Genomic DNA, 18,153 nt, shown 5'->3' on the forward strand with positions numbered 1-18,153 from the left:
AATTTAAACATGCAGGTATCACTTAGTCTATCCGAACCCCCCACCAAAATATCTTGAGCATGAACTTAAAATCTCCGGGGGCTCGTGTGGTCCTCAATCGAGAAAGGAATGCACTTTGCCTCAACCAGGCACTTGGAATGTTACAGCCTGAGTCCTGGTTCACATCCTACAAAACTGTTAAAAATACTGGACGTGAAACATCTAGTATTGCTGTGCATGTTATGGCTTCAGCCCTAGTGTCGCAGGTCTTCCATCTCATACTGACAAGCATGGGCATGCAAGATCATCCTGTTTTTGATCCAGTTGCTGTCGTGGGCATGCAAGGTCATCCTGTTTTTGGGCCAGTTACCCTCATGGGCGTGCTAGGTCATCCTGTGTTTGGGCCAGTTACCGTCTCCTATAGGCATGTGGCCCCTACGTCATGGTGTTGCGTGCTTTTTAGTGTGGTGCTCATCAGAAGAGGTTGTTCCCTGACATAGGATGTGGTTTCAAGCTTTGGCTGTACAGTGGGCATTTTGAGGTTTGTTGGTTACCTCAAGCCTTGCTTGATTGTAGTACTACATGTTTTCTTATAATTGTATCAGATTGTTATTCATACTCGCTAATTAGTTTGAAAAGACGAGGTATTTGTTAGATACTCTGTCTTCTTTGTTTTACCTGCTTCAGTAGAGGCCTCAGATCTGTTTAACCGATCGAGTAGTAGAAGCTTCTTGGGACATATGTGCTGTTACTGTAGTGCAGAAACACATCATCTCCCAGTATTAATCTAGAATTCAACCATGAAAAACACGTACAATACATTGAACCTCGAAACCAGAGCACATGGGTGACCACAGGTGGGCTGTCCTGCCACTAGAACTTGTGGGAAGAGAGAACTCCTTCCGATGGCTCTTGTGCACCCAGCAGTAAAATACCAGAAGATGGGTTGAATAGAGTGCAAGAGTAGATAGATACCAGAAGTCTAGAGGGTAAGTTTTTTTTTTCTTTTCTTTTTTACTGTGTCGGTCTGACCTTGCCTCCATTTTTTTTTCTCTGTAGGCTTTCCCATGCCTTGGCGTTGCTGCTCGACACGTAAGCTCCACTACGGTAAGTCAACATGCTTTATACAGCCTTGACCTCTATACTTTCCTGCCAGTTCATTGTGCCTAAAATGATATATATGAATAGAATATCTTTTTTTGAAACTTTTCTTTTTCTATAACCACAATTATTCTGTCCTACCGTAGGTGTTTGTCAAAAAAGAGCCACCTCCCGACTAGCCAATTTTCCCTCTTGTCCTGGTGCCAAATGGGCCCTGGGCAGGGGGTGGTGATTCCCCTATCAGGGGGAAGCCATGGTTACTAGTCCTCCTGCTTGGAGGGGCTGACAACACCTCTTGCCAGACCGGGCTTTGTTACCGGCCTCAGAGAGCATGGGCTCCCACCTCCACGGGGGTCAGAAACACGTCTGTTGTGGCAGGCTGGACAGGACTAGTCAGCCAACAAACTAGAGGTCGGTAGGTTTTCAGGGTTTGCGTCTAAGGTACCCTCTGGGTGCATGTATTATTAAATCCATCACTGGATTCAGTGTGGGTTTAATAATATAAGGTGTTTGATACCAAACACCATAGGTTTCAGTGAAGCTATTATGTAGCTGGGAAACTCGTTTTGAACAGTGCCCAGTAAATATCTTAAGATGGCTTCCCTGTTTATTAGTACTCTGAGTAATTGAACTGACGAGCACAGGAGCATATCTGCCAATGCAAATATGTTGTAACATTTAATATAATGCACCCTGCCTTAGGGCTGTAAGGCCTGCTGTAGGGATGACTTAAACATATTACATGCAGTGTTAAGGGACATGACACACAGGGTGTGTGCCATTTTGTGTTTTCACTTTTTAGAGCGCCTTGTCTGCATGAGTTTGGTGCTAGGTACCTTAGAGTCGCACAATATATGCTGCATCTCCTAGGGACCCTTTTTAGCACCCATGTCCTAGGTACCAAGGGTATCACTTACTAGGGACTTAGAGGTGCTAAAGGCTTGATCAATTGAGGATCAATTGACCAGCAAACTTGTTTTGGGGAAAGAACACTGGCGACCAGGTTAGCAGAAACCCAATGCACTACAAAGTTGCATCAAATACCAGGCAACATGGGGGGGGTGAAGGCTGGGGGGGGGGGGGGGGGGGACTCCTGCCACAAAATCTCAGTTGCCTAAAGTGTGCTTTTTGGAGAAGCAATTTGATAAGTACTGTATTATGGACCAATGGAAACAATCTCATGCTGATTTGTGTAATCCCAAGGAGTCTTTAACTACTCTCCTATGTAGTCCTAATGTGTTCCCTCTTCAAAACCTCCGAGTTCACATACTAGCTGTGTATTAACTGTTGCAAAACTAAAATCCTGATTGGCGCAGAATCTCACCAAAAAAACATCAGCCCAGACCAAAATAGTTTGGCAACTGCCCTTCCTCCTTACCTGTTCCCTTCTGATTTGCCACCATCATAGGGACATCCTTCTCTTTTGTAAACCCTGCAATATAGTTTAACCTGTTTTCACCGAGACCTCCTTGAAAGAGCATACTCCTATCCTTCCCAAAGGGGTTTAGCCTTTGCTGGCCAAAGGAGCCTTACATTTGAATCCTGTGGAATGAGCAGTGCAACAGGTGGTACTTTCAATATTTTTTGGTACCTAATAGGGACACTGGTCTCAGATAAATTTTGGATCTTCAGGTTTTGAACCTCCCTTGGAAAGATTCATTTTAGATGCAGACTCTAGTCCATCTCTTCTCCACCTTAGATACTGGGATTTGCATGCTGTCCTTGGACTTACAAGAGGTGTACTTTCTTGGATCTATCCTGCAGTACCACAGTTGTTAGTTTTGTTGTTTGGATGAACACTTTCAGTTCACTGCCCCGCCTCAACTCTCCCTTCCTGGGTATTTAAGAAGGTGAGGTGATGGCGGCAGCCCATTTTCGCAAATCAGGAGTGCGTGAATATCTGTACCTCGACAGCTTGCTGTTGAAGGCAGGTTTGTTGCAGACCACCTGGGGAGGACCATCTCACTCCTATCTTCCCTTGAGTTCCCTATCAGCAAGTTAATACTACCTTTTGCCAGTGAAAAGGATTTCCTCTTTAGGCACCTGTTGACAGTGCATTGGATTTTTTTATAGGAGCTGTTCTGAACACAGTTGTCAGAATCTTTCCTGCCCCTGCAGCCCGTCCTGGACATTCAGGATATGACTCCGATATTGTGTTGCAGGCAGGATGGTTCTGAGGCTTCTTGGCCTTGTCTATCCTGCTGGCATATCTTGCCTGTTGGCCTATGCAGGCTCTGCAGTGGAACCTCTTGTCTACAATGGGCTCATCACCAGGGGAGCCTCTCAGAAAACATCCATATGTCAGAAAAGGTGTCCTGGGACCTTCAGTGGTGGATGAAGGATTCCAATTTGACTTGAGGCAGGCCTTCTTTCTCTCCCATCCAGAACTTACTTATGATTGTAGGAAGCTGGATCTTTATATAGTATACGAAAAAGAGGTACACTATGCAAAGAGTCCATGTATCTCTTATAAGTCAGTATTACACTCTTGTTTTAGATTGTGTTTAGACTACGCCGCTCGCTAGTTAACATTTGATTTTAATTCACTGACCTTTCAGCACCTGGCAGTCTCTGGTCCGTTGCGGCGTGTGCCGATTGAGCAGAGGGATGTGGGGTTCTAAATTCAAACTTCTGCGCTCCGACTGGAACTGCAGTCAGCGTTCCAGCTTCATGCTGACAGCTCCCAAACCTACTTAAGGCCAGGCAGAGCACGGACGCGTGCAGCTGGACGCCGGCGGCGCGCCAAAGGCAAGCCTGTCTGCGCCTGTCCGCGCCAGGACTCCTTCATCTTTGTTTGCCCAGGTCCCTGCGGTAAAATACGTGAGTGGTCAAACATGGCAAGACTACATTACTCCAGTCAAGAGCTTTCAAAATTAAACAAACCTCATCCTGAACATACTGTCGGGTTGAGAGAAACATTCAGCATTGGTGCACCTGGCAACCATTGTCACAATGACGTTGCACCAATATGTAAACCCCATTAAATTATAATGCAGATGAACTCCCCAAACAGCTAAAGGGACTGTACCTAAATGCTCGTTCAATTCCAAAGCACACAATAGAACTATGGAATCTTTTGGATATGGATACTCCAGCTATCTGTTTTATAACAGAAACCTGGTTACATGAGCATGGTTCCGCTGACGTAGTAATGGCTTTTCCCCCTCAGTACAACATAACTTTAGCTCCTTTATACATCTATATACTTTCAATGTACTAATGGATCTATATATTTATCACTTTCTTCTAATTTATCATTTCCAATGCACTACCCTATTTCTCAGTCTATACTTCTCTCAATATACCTTCTAGTGCAACTTTCTGACTCATCTCAAACTTCTTTCTACTACTCTTTCCAATGCACTACCCTATCTCTTACCCTATACATCTATCATTATATCCTCTACACCCACTCTCATTTATCCCCATACCACTACTATGTTCCCCAAAATAACCCTTTCTTGACTCTCTCCTGCCCTACCACTCCTTGCATCATCTGACACCTCTTTTACTATACCGACCCCCCTAAACAAATCTTTCTAAACTCTTCCCTCTAACTCTTCCCCTCCAAAAACCTTTTTTTACTCATCCAAAAGCCTCATCCTACTGCTATGACCTAAAAATAGAAATCTTTCACTCTTCTATCCCTCCTCTATTCTTTGTAATCAAAATAACAGACTAACATGTTCACTTCTCTAATTCCATATTCCACTATACTAATTCATCCCTAATCCTTTATGGGTTCCAGAGTAGCATGCTACTCTCCAACAAAGCGTTTCAACACCTCATCAGGGTTACAAACGCTATATAAATGCAAACATTTTTCAGCCCTCCCCAACCCTTCTCAATCCAAATAACTGACTAACATATCCACCACTCAAACTACTTCATATTTCAATATTCTCATTTTCAACACTAATCCTTTATGCGTTTCGAAGTAGCCTGCTACTTGCCAGAAAAGCGCTTCAACATCCCATCAAGGGTAACAGGCGCTATATGAATTTAAGCCTTTCTTTCCCTTCTATCCCTCTGCTATGCTTCTTACTCCAAATAACTGACTAATATCCACCACTCAAATTACTTTCGTACTTCACCATACTAATTCACCAATAATCCTTTATGGGTTTCCGGAGTAGTGTGCTACTCATCAAAAAAAGCTCTTCAACACCCCATCAGGGGTAAGCAGCGCTATATAAATACACACCTTTTTTCCCCTGCTATCCTTCTGAATCCAAATAACTGACTAACATATCCACCACTTAAAATTTACATGCATGTTTCACTATACTAATTCAACACTAACCCTCTATGGGTCCCTTGAGTTGCGTGCTACTCGCCGAAAAGCGCTACTACGCTTCGTCGGGGGTAGTACGCGCTTTACAAATGCAATTACAATACCATATGATACAATATACATAACCGCCCTTTCATAGCTGCCTTTACATTGATACCCAATAGCATCCCTGACTTTTCTGTAGTTGATGGGGAGTGTGCTTTCAGAGAGTTAAACGTGGATTAGGACATACCTAGTTTTAAGAGTGCAGTTAAATATGCTTCTAATTTCCCTTCACTGTCGTGAACAGGGCTTTCTAAAAGCGATACGTCCCTGCAAGTGCGTTACCACAATGAATGAACCCACAGCTGTGACCTACTACAGTTCCAGTGCCTCACTCACTGGACTAACGACAGCCATTTTAACTCTGAGCGTTACCTTTGCCTCAATGAAAAGGTGGGTTACTGATCTCATAACACACTGTTGCTACGTCATGAAGAAATTTCAGGATGCTCTGGCTAGGTTCTGTGAGAGCCTGACACAGCGTTGCCGGAATGCGGGGACTACAACTTCTGTAGGAGATAGAAGGGAAGGCACAGAGTGGTGGTGGTGTAACAGGAGGTCTGGCTTTTTTTTTCTTTTTTTAAACGGGGAAGACAAGCCATGTTTTGCAGGGGCAAATAATTTGAGAGGATCTACATACCATATAGTTGGGGAAAGGAGTTGGCCTAATGGCTAGGGTAGTCGACCTCTAATCTGGAGAACTGGGTTCGAGTCTCTGCAATGATGCGGAACATCCTGTGATTCTGGGCAAATCGCTTAATCTCCCTGTGCCTAACACTAAAAAATGAATGTGTCCTCCTGTAATGCAGCTGGTGCTATGTAGAGCACTCTGATACCTGATTCGGGTCAAGTTCGCACAATATAAAACTCTTGCTAAAATAAAATATACCATTATAAATAGGCGAATTACATGGATGTTTTTCACCTCTGGGTTCTTAGTGACATCATCGACAACTCAAGCTTTGCTCTTGTCTGATTCATTCCTAACATCTCAGTGAAAAACATCCCCGTAATTCAATGTTACTCCTCTATAATTCTATATCTTAAACATAGTTTGTTTGATTAGAACAGCAGCAGCTTCCCTACTTAACTGTATTATGTTCTTTTTTTTAACCCCTTCGATGCTGATGACGAGCTCAGCTCGTCATCAGCCACGGGTGACGTGTGCGGATGACGAGCTGAGCTCGTCATGTATCGCGGTAAATGGAAAACAGCCGCACAGCGCAAAAATCACCGCAGCAGCGATGCGGTTAATGCTTGGTGAAAATGTAAATAGTAAAATTCCTAGGTACATGTTCCAGCAAGGGACCACCTCATGCAGAACACTGATCCCTGAAGTCAAAAGCCACAAAGACTTCAGTATAGAATGTGGCAGCGCTTGGACAAAGTAGCACATAAATGAGCACTCATGTGTGCCTTGGGTGAGGCTCTGTAGCGCTACGGTAGAAGGCAACACCTTTGAAAGTTCTGTCCTGCTTTGTCCCAATTCTGCCACAATCTTTGTTCATGACTTTAGCACTCGCTGAATCTGGGTTAGTAGTTTGCACTCCTTTCACTTGCCGACACAGGCACCTGGGTATTTTGCTGTTGTAATTATTTTGATAGAATTCGTAGTCTGCACCACCTAACTAAAAGTACGCTCCTCTGAAGAGTTGTAATAAAAGCAGAGTATCATGTCAAGGAGATTACCTCATTGGATATGGGGCTGTACTTTTACAGCTGTCATAAGAGATGATCAAATCATAAATTACTATTTACTGTTCTAGTGAATATTGAAAATATGCAAGGATTTAATCTTCTGCCTTGCTGTGTGGCCCTGCTGGAGACACACTCACCTGTAATAAATTATGTGCTGCTGAGTCTGAGGGCTACCTTAATCTGTGATGCCTTTTATTGTTAAGAGTGCATTTGTTTAGATCACTGAGCTGTAAAGGATCTGAGGAAAGCCAGGTTCTGGTCCTTAGTGGTTCAGTGTCTACACTGTGAGAGCACAAATAGACTTTTTGTGTGTGCAAACAAGAAATGAACCCTGTTGTAAACAAGCATTGCCAAAACTAGTAGATCTCACTTATGCAAGAGCTATTAGCTTTGGCGGTGTTTTAGCCATGTTGTACACCAGTGCGGCTTCTGTTCAGCATGGCTAAAAGTTGGTGGATTGGAGTGGGGTGGGGTGGATTGGTGTGTAGCTGTGGCTGTTAACCTACATCTCTTGCATATAGGTGCATATGTATATAGGACGCCTGAAAGCACTTTTTGGGTGGAATACATTTGAGAATGAGGATTATGACATAGATTTTAATGAGGGACTAAGTAGTTGCTGTACTGCACAAAACTGAAGCGCTTTAAATAAACTCCTACTTTGTATGCCCAGAGAAGTGGTGGAATACAAAAAGGACTAAGAACACAGGTTTTAAGGAAAAATTGATTAGCTGCATCGCTGCCCAAAATTGAGACACTTTAAAAAACCACACAATGTGTGTTTGGAAAGGCACAGATGTGTCCAAAAAGTGTTTTGCCTAGTGGCAGCCTGGTCTGAAGCATGTGATTGGACAGCTTGTCTGAAAAGACTATGGAGGTGTTGTTTCAGACTAGTGTACCCTTTAAACAGATACTGAGAGGAGGCACAGCCTACAAACACATTCAGTTACAAGTACTGCTTTACAGTGCTGTAAATGGGAAAAAATAAGTGCAGGTACTCATTAACATGACCTAGCGGTGTAGTAAGTGGGCAGGGCCTGGGCTAAGGGCAAGACCTGATGATACTTAACGACTTCTATAACAGTTGAACCACACAACAAAACACATGATAAATGTGTGTATATAAACAAAGCAGGTTAATTTTACACAAAATGAAAGAGAAATGCGATAATATGTTAACATTCCCTTTTTTTGCAATAGTTACACCTTCTTAATGCCATACTGTTAAATGCTGTTGTTTGGCACAATACTATATATTTTTGAGCATGTGAGTAGGAAGAAACTGAAAATACCTCCACTATGAACCAAAGCTCTTATGGTACCAAGCAAATGAAGCAAATAATCATGACTCTCCACAGAAGATATTTCTTGTCTCTTCCATCGATCTATCCATCATCCTACCATTTACCTGCTGATGTCCACCATTTACCCTTTACATTCTGTCGTCTATTCAGTTTTTCATCCATCATTCCGTTTTTCACCATTCTGTCTGTCCACCCTTCATATCCAAACCTATCCATCCATCTTTACACCTATCCATTCATCCTTTCACTTATCCATCTCTTTATCCACCCTTTCACTCATCCATCAACCCTTTCTCTCATCTATCCATCCACCCTTTCATTCCATCCACCCTTTCATTCCATCCACCCTTTCATTCCATCCACCCTTTCATTCCATCCACCCTTTCACTCAATCCCTCCTTTCAGTCATCCATAATTCACCTTTTCATCCATCCCCCCTCACTTTCATTCACCCATCCAATCTTCGACTTATCCACCTATATCCACCCTTTTATCCAATCATCCACCCTCTTTCACCCATCCATTCACTCATCCAACCATCCATCCATTCATACATCCACCCTTGCTTACTCATCTATCCACGCTCCTTACTACAATATTTATGAACCTTTGTCACCGAGCAGACATGTACACACAAAGTGCAACCCATTTTTCTTACAAAAAACAAGCATACAAATGCAGGCAAATACACACAAAAAGCAGACACACTAAAGACTCCGGTATGTTAAAAGCCATGTCATACTCTTCATCATGGCTTTTTTAATTGCCACTACCAGGGGACTGCCATGATTCCTAAGTTTGTGCAAATGCAGAGGATAGTGTGAATGTGATTGACAGCACAGGGCCTGAATGGACCCCGTAGCTGCCAAGGTTTCAGATTGCTATGTGTGACATTTTCAAATCTTCATTGTAATTGTGAGTGCCATTTCAACGACTAGGAGTGACACTTTCTTTCTCGCTAGCAAAATTAAGCAAGTAAGACGAGGGAATCATATACATATCAGAAAAAACATCCATTTGAGTATAGGTGCTAATGTTTCAGATTGCTTTTGTGTGACATTTTCATAGATTCAGTGGATTTACGAGAGTCCGGCAACATCTAGATGTGCTACATTTAGAGTGGCACTTTCTTGCGAGCATAATCATGGTATGAAGTCAAGAGAAATGGACTAATATCAGAAATCACACTCATTTTAAGCAACAAGGAAGTCCAACTCTGCAGTGGGTTTGGTGCTTTTGAAGCTATTCAAATTCTAAAAAAAAATCAGCACCCTCCAACCCAACCTCAGCTTCAGGTGTGGCCAAACCACATGTAACAAAGGGATCTCTGTGACAAAAGCAGCAACCCACTGAGCTATCCACATACAATCAAGTACAATACAATATGCTTTTTTTGAAGGAGGCATATTAACCCTCTACGCTACATAATGGTCAGAGTGAAAAGTGCCAGTGGAGAAAACTCTGACATCTCTCCAGCAGGAACAATAATCACCTGACTTAACTATGCTGAGAAAATAAAGGGTGCTGCTTCGTAGGGTCACTGTCAAGCAGGGATGTTAAACGCTTGGCACTACTAATAAATCAGCAACGCTGCTAGTTTAGAGAAAAGGTAGCACTGGGCTGGTGGTGAGTGTGGGGCAGAAGTTAGGCTTGGGGCTGGGCACAGCAATAGCCCATCATGTGGAGGGCAGGAGGAGGTGAGCAGGTGATCGAGTCTCGAGCACCGGCTTCCTCCATCAAGTCCATGTAGCAGGAGTATTCCTGGGTGCTCTGGGGCCTGGCTGGCAGGCAGAAAATGAAACACCCTGCCACAGCATGGGCAGCGACCACTGTGTGACAGAGCAAGATGGGAGCCAGGCGCATCTAAAGGAGAGTGTTAGGAATGTGGAGAAACAATGGGCTGGCGGCGCTAGTTTTGAGCATATAAGAAAGCCTTCTATGCACAGACCGGGTAACTGAGGCATGTGGCGTTAGGAAGGTAGGTGCATCAGTGCAGGAAGCAGTTCCATTAGCGCTCCAGGGGCCACTTCGATCGCATCGTCTGGGCATTAACCTTCTGATCCAGAGACAGTACGGGAAGTGTGAGAATCCGCTCCTGATAATGTCTATCTATGTATAAAGTGTTACCCTGCACGGAATAGTCCCTACCTGAAGTGCTGCGCTTTGAAAATCACAGCGCACACTGTAAAACGAATCTCGACCCTGCTCTGTCCAGCACAGCGTGACGGCGAGCACCAGACATTATTCAGATGAGCCCTGCTGAATAGCTCAGCAGGGGCTCAGATCAGGAGACAGAAGCGGCGCCTTTGCTCCCAGACACACGTCCCACTCCTGCTCGCCACTGCGCCGGCACTCACAGCCACTAAGCCTACCTTTTCGTGAGTACCGGTACTCTCCTCGGGCAGTAGAGAAGTGCCGGTACTCAGAGCAATAAATTTAAGAAGTGCCGGTACTCAGTACCGGTGAGTACCGGCCCATTTAAAGCACTGCTGCTTTAATAATCTGTGCCGTTTGTTTGGTGCTGATTGAAGAAAGCGCTGAATGTCAAAACAAATTAAGGCCAGCTACCTAAAAACTTGTAGAATGGAAGTTAAAAATAGCCCAAAAGTGCAGCAATGGAAAAAAGTACCCTGAATTAAAGTGCGAGAAGCGAAAGGACACTAATAATAATTTACTTATACTTCCGCATAATTTAGCCCTCTCCTGACACACAATTCCAGTGGCCCTGACCATACCCCTCGTATGAACAGCTCATACGCGCTATTGGGCGAGACCTAAAAAGGGCAGGGTTTTCTTCAGGCAGAGTGCTGAGATATATAGATCACCCAAGACCCCTGTCGCACACCCCCACCTTGCCACCGAGGTCCCGGGAAATGATAGTTTCAAGCCAAAAAGAATGAAGCTTCCGAAGTAGTTGCAGAAGTGCTTCGGAAAATAAATCTCAATGCACCTCGACGTCACTGTGCCATTTGTGTTATCAAATTTGTTTATCTAACGAACAAAAGATAAACATTTCAGCTTCTTCACTTTCAGTATATTTGTCTAGTCCTATACTATATGTTCGTATTGTAAGGAAAAACCGAAACAGAGCAAAGCCTTTGGAATTTTCTTTTACCTGTAACCCAATGTTTTACATTTAAAATGTTCAGCTGACTTGTAATGTTTAAAGGCATATGTTTGTGACACATTGAAAACATTATAGACTACTTATGCATTGTGCTCACATTCGTTGTTGTACCAGGGTCCCTGTTTCCCTGTGACTCGGAGGATATGCAGTCAGGATATACTGGCGTTCATTAATGCACAGAGGTTATCTTCCTCTATAGGCCTGTGCTTACATTATGCGCCTGCATCATCTTAGTGGCTTGGTAAGCCTTGCAAGATTTCGCTTCTTGGAGAAAAGATGCACTTGAGTTTTCTTCTTCACTGACCAGTGAGGCTTTATTAATTTGTTAATTCCCAGCTAACCCTTCTGTCATTTCACCTGATGTCGCAGGCGAGTGTTCCATCTCTCGTCAAGAGCAGACTGTGCATGCTGATCCTGCAAGGTTCAAATGCAAAAACAACAGTTGATGGACAGAATGCAGAACAATGTCATACATTCACCCCAGTACAGAGATCTGGGCCTAAATCCATCGTTTTTTTGCTCACCATGCCATTCCAGTTTGAATTCAGCCATATGCAAATCAGTCTTGACCCTGTGCCCCATGGGAACAGCCAGCCCAAACTGCCAAGCCAGGTCCTCCCTGGACTGGAAAATTGGCATTCTAGGACCGGTTTCGGGCTTTCAGCCCTCATCAACTAGGATAGCTTGATTCTAGTGGCATGGAGAGCTTTTTTCATTTGTTAATCCCCAGCTATCCCTGCTGTCATTTCAACGGATGACGCAGGCGAGTGCTTGATTGCTCGTCAGGAGCAGACTGTGCATGCTGATCCTGCAAGGTTGACACTGTTGGGGCCAGGTCCTCTCCTCGTGTTTCATCCTTGGCTCCCAGTTTTTGTGTGATAAGATTTCCGTTGCCGATATCCCTCGATTGGCCACTCTGTGAGCCGGCTTTGATCGAAGTGGCTTGCTTAATACTTCTTCAATATCCTGATGTTCCTGCAGACTTGACTTATAGTTATGCTTTCCTGTGGATTTCAGTGGTGTTTTGTCATTTTTTTCCCATCGTTTTTGAAACAGTATTTCAGTCTTTATGCAACCGCTGAAACCCCAAAATCGACAAAACGTTTTTTCTAGTGTTTACAACACCCCTTTTTTCAGGTCGAGCCTAGCGCAGCGCCCTTGCGCTGCTCAATGGGGAGGCCTCTTGGAATAACTCCAGACTTTCTCGAAACTTTTCAGTGTGGTTTATCAACTTCCACACATTCTATTGGCCTTTGCGTGTAGCTTTAAAAAATGAAAGCACGCAATTGGCCGAAGGCGGGTGCATGGCCCACCTTTTCTCTAAATGTTCTCTCCCACGGCATCCAGCTTTCGGGAGCGAGCAGAGGCGCGCAGGGTGCCAGCTGCATTCCTTATCTTATCTAGCAGATGGCAAGTTAGTCAGAAGTGTGGCTTAAGGACTTACTTGTATAATTTTCTCTTGATATAGGCAATTATGCACTTAAGTGCCCTCCAGCAAAATGAATTTCATATACAGAACGGAAATGGATCGTTTCAGTTTCTCTAACCCTAGCCTTCCTGCAAAAGAAATCCCCTCGGGCACTCCCCTCTCTAGCCCTGATAATCTGAAACCTCCCTCACAATCTACCCCTTCCTCCTACACAGACGCTGTTCCCCCGACCCTCACTTCCCCCTTTTCCAACGTCCCCTCCAATCCAGTGGTCACTCTCCCCCATACTACCCCTGCACACTCCCCTTCCGATGTCCCACATCCACAGGCACAACCTGTTTCCTCTGCTTACCTCATGGACAACCCTCGTGACATCCCCATGTCCAACGCCTTCACCAATCCAGCAGACCCTTTCCCCCCTATCATCACTGCCCACTCCCCTTCCACCGTCGAACACCCACATACACAACTTGCCTCCACTGCTAATTTCACTGAGATTCCCCGGAACTCTGACTTCCTACCTAGAATTTCTCTCCCTCCTCACTTGGACACTAGTCCCACCTCTCCTCCTGAACTCTTTGAATGGGAACATTACAAATCCGGCTACCACGTCCAACCTCCTAATCTAACGGATTCCTTCTAATCCCTGACCCCTGTTCACTCTCCCTCCATAGACCCAAGTCATTCTCGGCCTCTGCCTAATACCTAAAACTTTTCCAGTTGTATAGCACAGCAACTGAACAGAATGGAGCAGAAAATAAACTCCCTTGCTTGCCTTTTTCCTAAACTTACAACAAGGCCTTCTCAACAGGACCAAGCCGCCATGCTCCCTCTCCCTGGGTAGATTTGCTCCTACCCCACTCAATACCTCTCCCATGGCCCCACAGAGCACCCCTCGACCCTCCAGTCCGTCAGCGAGTCAGGCACTTTAACCAAACCGGGATCGCCAACCCTTTTCGGTACCGAAACCTGATGAGATCAACGACTCTTACCTCGCTTTGAGCCAGAGGTCAGCCCCTTTCCCCATCCCTGTTATTATTGGCACAAACTGAAACCCTAAAACTGTCCACTCGTCTAGACCTCCTGCTCAATACTCTTTTATCCACCTAACTCCCCCTTCACTGAGGCTCCTCGCCCTCTGTTGCATGCTCCTAAACCGCAGATCAGCTGTAGAACATGCCATAGACATTGCTGAAGCTTTACTCGCTAAAGAAATTAACATCAATGGTATGGGCATATATTTCTTATAGGCTAGAGGGAATTATAAGCTTCCAGAACCAGGATGTAAATCAAACAGCTGCTAATAATGTTTTTAATCTGTAAAAAAGAATTGAAATATTTTAGTTTACAACCAATTCGGCCTATGCAGGTCCATGCGAGACACGTTACCTGAATGGAATTCTAGAAGTGTGTGGTAGTAGAGCGAGTAAGTAAGGTTGCATCTTTCTGATAAAGAAATACTGGCCATTGGTTTTACTTTTTCCTGTTGGAAAAGTCAACACCTGGGAGGTGAAAAAAGGCAGTTGTGTAAAATTCACAGTATTCTTTTGTACCATGATAATTGTCCCACTGTTTTAATTCTGATTTAGATATGATTTAGACAGTTAATAAATATTTTAAGTGATTTCTTCACAATTGCTTTTTTTAAGTTTAAATTTCGTAAGGTTAAAAAAATCCAAGATTTCATCTTTAAAAAAAGAAAAAGTTTACTATCTTTGACAGAAAACAGCATGGCAGGCTAGTAAAGAAATGCAGTACGTTTAATAATCCTGGATGTAAAATTGTTTCATGTGTGCCGTTGTAAATATATTGGGGAAACTGGAATATAATGTAAAAAAGCGTTGGCATAGCCAATAGGTCTCACCTTTGGGACCTTATAAGTGTTTAGTTATCCAGCACAATGTCCTTGGTGCAACAACAAGTGTTGCTTGGCTAAACACTTATAAGGTCCCAAAGGTGAGACCTATTGGCTATGCCAATGCTTGTTTAACTTTAAGGTCTTAGGGGCATATTTACAAGCCCCTATCGCCACAGGAATGTCACTTTTTGTGATGTTCCTGTGGCGATATGGGTTACCCCCTATTTACAAGGCAGCGAAAAGCCACTTAACGTGGCTTACGGCTGCCTTATAAATAAGGCCCCCTTTCACACTGTGTTTAGCGTGAAAGGGGAGTGCAATGTGTGTTGTGGTGGGTTTTCCAACGCAACACCCGTTGATTTGCACCTGCCTCTAGCGACTTATCTGCCCTGTCAGTCGAGGTTGGGGGGGGGGGGCGGAGGTTGTCAGCTGCTGGTTTCAGAGTTTCTCTGTGTCGCGTTTGCCTTAAAAAAAAAACACTTATCCCCTCAAATGGGATCCCTAGCAGCGTCTTTTAATCCATGGGCACGTATAAAGGCGCCTCTGAATGAGGCGACTGCTGCACGGCTTTCATAGCCACATTACAAATGGGAATACAGAGTGCAGCTCACTGGAGCATGCTGACAAAAATGAATCCAGGCGGTGGGCACTGCCAGGCCATGCAGAAACACACTTTTTACTTGCAACATTAGCTTTTGGGGACTTCCACAAAGGAACTCGTGCAGCAGTACAGGGTGAATTTTTATTTTCCTTCTATTTATGTTTGAGTGAGGATAGGAATAATACGCTGGCATCCGTGCCCTCGGAAAAAAATGCAGGGACCCATACCAATATAAAAATAATTATCTTGACCCATTACTCCATGTTAGTCCCTTTGGAGGCAGTGAAAGAGACTGCATTTTGTTCTCCACACATCCGAGGCCCTGACTTGATTTGAATGGTGTGTTTATCACAAACAACAAATAATTGTTTTACATTATTCCTCGAGTCGTAACTGTAAGATAACACACGCCATACTGAATTGTTAAATAAAGTTGCCTGGTTTGGGTTTCAACTCTGGTGAATTCTTTGCATTCCTAGGGGCCCGTTGTGCTGTTCAACAGGGGAATCAAAAAGTAAACTCAACTAGGGAATCCTATATCTTACATTATGTTCTCAGAATGACCCCGAAGACCCCTCGTGTTTTAGGTTTACTTTCTGAAACCGTTATTTCAGTAGTCAACTTATGAGTGGAGTCCTACAAATCCCAGAATACAACGTAAATACCCGGCTTGTGCTGCCATCCACTGCACCGCCTCTATCGTATAACAGGTGGAACTGAGAACGTGATGGCCGGACAAAGCAGAACCTTGCATGCAGGAGAAGTGGCGGGGTTTGTGGCTGCGGATGGTTGACATCCTTATTGGTGTTTCTTCGGAGAGACATTTGGTAGCCTTGACCCCATCCACGCTCCCCGCCCCCTTGGGCACGCGTCTCTCGAACAGATTGACCGCTGTTGCCTTTGAATAGCAGAAGGATAAGTTCCTGCCTGAGGGTGCAGGGCCGGCCTGTGGCAGCCAGGGCAGTGTGCGCATGCAGCCAGACCTTAATCTGCCCCCGCCTATCCATCAGATTGTTGATTCGGCCACTGAATCTGTAATGCGCGCAGATTCACTTGCACCTTGTAAAACGTGTTCTGTAAGCGACTTTATGCTATAAGCATGCATGCTTCCGTGTCCTCGGTGCAACAGCGCCTTAAAGCCGCCAGTGCACATGACTGGGCCGCGAGGTCACATTGCGAGTGAAGGCAGAGCCTGTGCACTGTCACAAGGCCACGCATGTGTAATGCACCATCTATGCCCCCTGAAGCAGTTCGTGCACATGGCTGGGCCGCCAGGACCCCGTGAGTAAATGGTGTAATTAGGCCAGCGGCATCAGTAACGAGCGCCTTAAAGCAGCCAGTGCTGGGCCGCCAGGACCCCGAGAGTACACATGGTGTCATTGGGCCTGGGGCATCCGTAACATACGATCTATAGTATGATATGAATGAGTCTGAGACCTCCTTATGCTGGAGATATCTTCCTGTATACTCAATGCACAAGCGCACTGAAGCAATCCGTGCACATGGCTGTACCGCCAGGCGCCTGTGTGTTTGCGGACACATCGCTCCCATATGTGTACGCCAATTACAATTGCACAGCACCTTATGGTCGTCCCCGGCTGTATATGGTTAAGTAATGTGTGTCAGACCATATACTGGAGGCAACCTCTCGTATCCTGAATGTCATAGCGCCCTGAAGCTGCCAGTGCACATGGCTGGGCCGCCAGGGACCTGTGCGAGTTTAGACAGAGCCTATGCACTGTCACTGGGCCACGCATTTGTAGTACACCATCTTTGACATGGTTTGCTGGAATCCGTGACTCACCTTACACTGAAGGCATCCTTGGTATAGTCTATGCTAAAGCGCTCTGAATCCGCCACTGCAAGGGTTGAAATACACTTGTGACATGCTCAATTATATTGTACACACAGGAAGATGACCAGTCTCGTTTGCATGCGAGTGGTGCGTGTGTGCCCCACAGCGAGCCAACTGGTTTCAATTCTCGCGCCCGTGTGTGGGCACGACAATTCAAACCAGATGGTGCCTGTGCGGGTAACCGTTCGCAATAGGCGGTGGGCGGAGCACAGGCGCGACATCCGCCCGCCTTTGCCCAATTGCGTGCTGTCTTTCTTAGAAAGACGCATGCACAGCCCAATAGCCTAGTAGAAAAACAAAAGCACACACACAAGCGTGTGGTGAGCTTTCTAAAGCACATTACTAAAAGTCTAGCAAGCAACGCATGAGGCTACTGTAGGCTCGACTTAAAAATATGTGGCGTTGCTCCATTAACACAAATTTGCCACAGTGTATGTACTAGCACCACTATGAACCATGACCCTCACTGTTGCAATCACTAGCATGCTCATGTGTTCACGCGACTTGTTTCACCGATCACAGCAGCTCACTTTAGCCCCTCCAGACATGCACTCATTTACATTTTCAGGAAGGGAAAGAGCGAGTTGTCAAGCAAAGGACAGGAAAACTGAATGAAAACCAGGAAGTGAACAGTAGATATGTGTGCAGTGGTCACCAGCACCCCTTCAAGAGACGAATACAAATAAAACCGTACTGTAGGTCAAGGGGCTTCGAAATGTTTGAAGTTGCCGCCGGATGAAGCAGACTCCAGTCCCTACTGCAGACAAATGTTGTTCAATAATCACTGGCTAAGAAAGAAGCAAATTTACCCGCAGAGCTTCTCAAAGTTCAGAAGTAAAAGATAACCATGGGCTATACACAGGAG

General features: G+C 44.9%; 1 protein-coding gene across 1 annotated transcript in view; it reads left to right on the top strand.

The window, feature by feature from the left end:
• The window catches only part of CS (citrate synthase), a 167,486-nt gene that overhangs the window by 26,835 nt on the left and 122,498 nt on the right, over positions 1-18,153 (top strand). The window contains exon 2 of the mRNA XM_086963819.1: positions 1,039-1,086. Coding sequence (XP_086819945.1) covers positions 1,039-1,086 — 48 coding nt within the window. The remainder of the gene's footprint in view (positions 1-1,038; positions 1,087-18,153) is intronic.

Source organism: Lissotriton vulgaris, chromosome 1_1 (genome assembly GCF_964263255.1).
Source record: "Lissotriton vulgaris chromosome 1_1, aLisVul1.2, whole genome shotgun sequence".
In the NCBI taxonomy this organism is placed as follows: domain Eukaryota; kingdom Metazoa; phylum Chordata; class Amphibia; order Caudata; family Salamandridae; genus Lissotriton; species Lissotriton vulgaris.